The 4,873-nt window shown below is 28.1% G+C and overlaps 1 protein-coding gene across 1 annotated transcript in view; it reads right to left on the bottom strand.

The window, feature by feature from the left end:
* Positions 1-1,347: 1,347 nt before the first annotated feature.
* cdc40 (cell division cycle 40 homolog (S. cerevisiae)) overlaps positions 1,348-4,873 on the bottom strand; it is a 21,795-nt gene continuing 18,269 nt past the window's right edge. The window contains 1 exon segment of the mRNA XM_016538187.1: positions 1,348-1,749. Coding sequence (XP_016393673.1) covers positions 1,572-1,749 — 178 coding nt within the window. The 3' untranslated portion in view covers positions 1,348-1,571.

The following is a 4,873-nucleotide window of genomic DNA, read 5'->3' as shown; positions in this document are numbered from 1 at the left end:
GTAAATAAAAAATGAATTTAATAAAATCTTAATTATTATTATTACTATTAGAATTATTATTATTTAGAATAATTTTACTTAGAATAATTCTTAGATATATTTGAGATATGGTTAAAGTTATTAGAATAATATTTAAATTATTAAAATTAAATAAAATAAATATTACAATTGCCATACTACTATTGTAATGTATTAAAAAAAAGAGAGAGAGAGAGAGTGCATATATTGAGTTAAAATGCAGTATTTTACACTCTAATCAATGTCTTAGTCAATTTGAGGAGTTCAATCCGTCATTAGAGATGTTAAAGTACCTTCTTTATGCCTCTAATCACATGTTATGTTGTAATTGATTCTCTTTACTGAAGAAACGTCTATGCTGAAAATGAAAAAAAAAATTCCACCAAAACACAAAGACAGCAGAAATAAACGAGAGACATTTATTATCCTCAAAAAGAGACAAATGTGAGACACTGGAGATACAGATTCATTCATTATAAAACAAAAAGCATGAGCTGCAAGTCTGTGTGTGTGTGTGTGTGTGTGTTTAGGACTGGATACCAGCCCATTAATAATCTCACATCAGAGTTAAAAGCTGAGACTCGGGCTCGAGAGGAAAACACGAGGAGAAGGAAGCAGATGCGTCAGTCCCAGAGCTTGATCTCTTACCATGGAATCAGGAATCACACTAGAAGAGCTCAAGTCATATACTAAGTTAAAAATATACGTATAAATATTCAGAATAATATTTTATTTAAATTATAAAAATTAAATCAAATTTAAACTATTAAATTAAATAAATAACTATTGCAATAACATTAATTAGTAAAAAAAAAGAATATTTAATAATAATACATATTCAGAATAATATTTAAAATATAGAAATTAAATCAATAAATATTACTACTGCAATAATTCTATTGTACTGTAAATAAAAAATGAATTTAATAAAATCTTAATTATTATTATTACTATTAGAATTATTATTATTTAGAATAATTTTACTTAGAATAATTCTTAGATATATTTGAGATATGGTTAAAGTTATTAGAATAATATTTAAATTATTAAAATTAAATAAAATAAATATTACAATTGCCATACTACTATTGTAATGTATTAAAAAAAAGAGAGAGAGAGAGAGTGCATATATTGAGTTAAAATGCAGTATTTTACACTCTAATCAATGTCTTAGTCAATTTGAGGAGTTCAATCCGTCATTAGAGATGTTAAAGTACCTTCTTTATGCCTCTAATCACATGTTATGTTGTAATTGATTCTCTTTACTGAAGAAACGTCTATGCTGAAAATGAATGGGAAAATTCCACCAAAACACAAAGACAGCAGAAATAAACGAGAGACATTTATTATCCTCAAAAAGAGACAAATGTGAGACACTGGAGATACAGATTCATTCATTATAAAACAAAAAGCATGAGCTGCAAGTCTGTGTGTGTGTGTGTGTGTGTGTGTGTGTTTAGGACTGGATACCAGCCCATTAATAATCTCACATCAGAGTTAAAAGCTGAGACTCGGGCTCGAGAGGAAAACACGAGGAGAAGGAAGCAGATGCGTCAGTCCCAGAGCTTGATCTGTCCGTCCCAGCCGCAGGTGATCACCTTCGACGTCTCGTGAGGATGCCAGAGCGCGCTGATGCACACCTTATCATGCGCCTTGATCCGATGATAGAGCTTCGTCGTCTTCCAGTCCCAGATATTCAGCTTCCCGTCAGCATCGCCGGAGACCACGTAACTGCAATAAAACAATACACTTAATGCAGTGATTCTGAACATGTACTGGGACAAAAAAATACAGATAAAAATTATATTATATATAACCTATGAATAATTTAATATATATAGATAAATTATCAAATATTATATAACCTATGAATAATTTAATATATATAAATAAATAAAATATTATTCTTTTTTTTCAGGCTTTTAAGGATTCAAAATATACCTCTGTATTTATGCATTGCTCTGAAATGGTTCAAAAAGGTTTTTTATTTTCAATCAGAGAAATCATTATTTCAATTAAAAGTCTTTATAACGAAATAAATTCAAAATGTTTAAATGTAAGAAGTAAAACACAGTAAAAATATAGTTAAAATCAAGGCATATTTTCAAAGTAAAAATGATACTGAAACTTTATAATTTATATGCACCAATATAAAAATACATATTTATGTATAATATAATATATATGCTGCTCTGCCAATATAAACAATATTTTCAATATTTTAAACAATAAAAGTGTGATGATTTAACGTTTGAAAATGAAGACAGTCATAAATTTGTACTATAACTTTACAACTGTGCTATAAAATTATTCAATTCTTCCAAAATATTTTTTTTTTATTTTACAGTAAAATATTACAAAACTAATATTTCTTATTTTAAATAAATAATAGTAATATTTTTATTTAGTAATATAATAGCAACAACAACAACAATAATAATAATAATAATGTACAGTAATCAAATTTAAATGAGCGCATAAGATCATGTTGATTTGGAAATTTCACATTTCAGTGTTTGTGGATGTACAGTATATATATAATATTCAGAACAGGCATCATATTTCTGATCATTGTGTACAGTGGCAAACATGCTCAAACATGCACTCTTTTGACTATCAGCATGACGTCTGGTCCACTTCACAGCTCATTCTGACCCAAAAATTGTTGCTGGGTTTACATCCAGCTATTTTTATTAGGTTTTGAAATTTGCGCTTTAAAAATGGAATGGAAATAATCAATATGTGTATAAACTAAAAATTTGCATAAAAGTTTCCATGCTTAGATGAGCAAGTGCAGTTTGACATGCTGTTTTTAGTATATACTGTACAATTAATATATAAAATTTTTAAATATTTGATTCAGTTTTTTCTATAATGTCAAATGTTATCTCTAAAGTTATATGGTGTTTTAGTCAAATTGACTAAAACAATATGGTAAATGTATTATTATTATTATTATTATTATTATAAGTAACATAACTGCAGAAATAAGTTCTGCTTATGAATATCTAATTTACTTGCAACTAAGTGCCTCAAAAAAACTAGGGCTGAACAATTAATCAAAATAAAATCGAAACCATTATATGGCCTTGTCTGATTATCAAAATTAATTAATTTAAATAAATATGTTTGCCAGGAACCCTTTGATTTTCCATCAGAATAAAAGATCAATCAAAGCTTAAAATAAGAAGACAGCATAAATATTAGTATTGTAATTTTACAGTTGTACTGTAAAACAAAGGTATTTTTATTTGTATTACTATATAATATTTCTTAAATACTATTTTTACAGTGAATTATTACAATAGTAATATTTTTTGTTTTAAATAATATTAATATTTTATTTAGTAATAATAATAATAATCATTATTATTTTATTTTCATATTGATATATAAATTTTAAAAAATTGTGTTACAAACAAGCACAGCAAACCTGGAGCATTTATTACAAATAAATAATCTGCATTTTAAAAAGCAATTTTGAGAAAAAATTATATTAATTTCAAAATAATATTGAACACTTTGTAAAACTGAGCCGTATCAAACCTGTCCTGTAGAGCACACTGGACCTGAGTGAGACCACCTCATCTGTCATATTTCAGATGTAAACAGGGATTAAAGTTCTGTCGCTACGACGGATTTCAGTTCATAAAGAGTCACTTGCTTCATTCCTGAATGATTCAGTCGTTCGAACGAATCAATTGAATGAATGATTCAGTGATAAAATCAGTGACTTGCCGCCACCTGCTGGCGATTTGGTTTCATTTTTACCGTATAATTTCAGTTATTTGAATCATATTTCTGTATTCAAAATTTTAATTATTCCGTGATAAAATAAGTGACTTGCTGCCACCTGCTGGTGGATTTGGTGTAATTTTTAGCGTAAAATTTCAGTTATTTGAATCCTATTTCTGTATTCAAATTTATATATTTAAAATAATTTCTACATGAATTTAATTACACTCATGCCACCTCTGAGCCTCATTAAACGTCTGAAAATGTACCTACAAGCCACTTTTGTGTTCTTCTGTGCCACCTCTGTAGTACAAATTAATTTTTTAATACTAATTTCATATGATTGGTAGCTTATTTGTCTTATTCTACATATTGTTCTAAATAGAAATTTTAAAAAGATTATAAACATACATTTTTGAATTTGACAGATGAAAAAGATGCCATTACAAAGATACTCCTGTAAGTCACTTTAAGGAGTCTCGTATTAGGAAGGCTCATTTTTTATCAGAATTTTTGATTATTGATTAGAAGGTGCTCCTACATTTTTAAATTAGGACAAGCGCTCCTAATTACAAGAAGAAAAACACTGCTCTTAAACTGTGTGTGTGACAGCTACGGCTGAGGAATGGGGTTTGGTCGAAGAAAAATCTTCAGTCAAAAGATTTTTTATTTTTTTTGCTTTAACCCCTGCAATATATTAATAAGTAGAATAAGACAAATAAGTTACCAATCATATGAAATTAGTATTAATAAATTAATTTGTACTACAGAGGTGGCACAGAAGAACACAAAAGTGGCTTGTAGGTACATTTTCAGACGTTTAATGAGGCTCAGAGGAGGCTCATAAATTAATGTGGAGATTAATGTTTTAAATATACAATTTTGAATACAGAAATATGATTCAAATAACTGAAATTATACGCTAAAAATGAAACCAAATCCGCCAGCAGGTGGCGGCAAGTCACTGATTTTATCACTGAATCATTCATTCAATTGATTCGTTCGAACGGCTGAATCATTCAGGAATGAAGCAAGTGACTGTCTTTATGAACTCAAAATGAATCAAAATAATGCAACTCAGAATATGACGCAAACCTGCAATAATTAAATGTTAAACAAC

The sequence above is a fragment of the Sinocyclocheilus rhinocerous genome, unplaced genomic scaffold (assembly GCF_001515625.1).
Source record: "Sinocyclocheilus rhinocerous isolate Xijiao unplaced genomic scaffold, SAMN03320098_v1.1 scaffold936, whole genome shotgun sequence".
Classification (NCBI taxonomy): domain Eukaryota; kingdom Metazoa; phylum Chordata; class Actinopteri; order Cypriniformes; family Cyprinidae; genus Sinocyclocheilus; species Sinocyclocheilus rhinocerous.
This window is presented reverse-complemented; position numbering and strand designations above follow the sequence as displayed.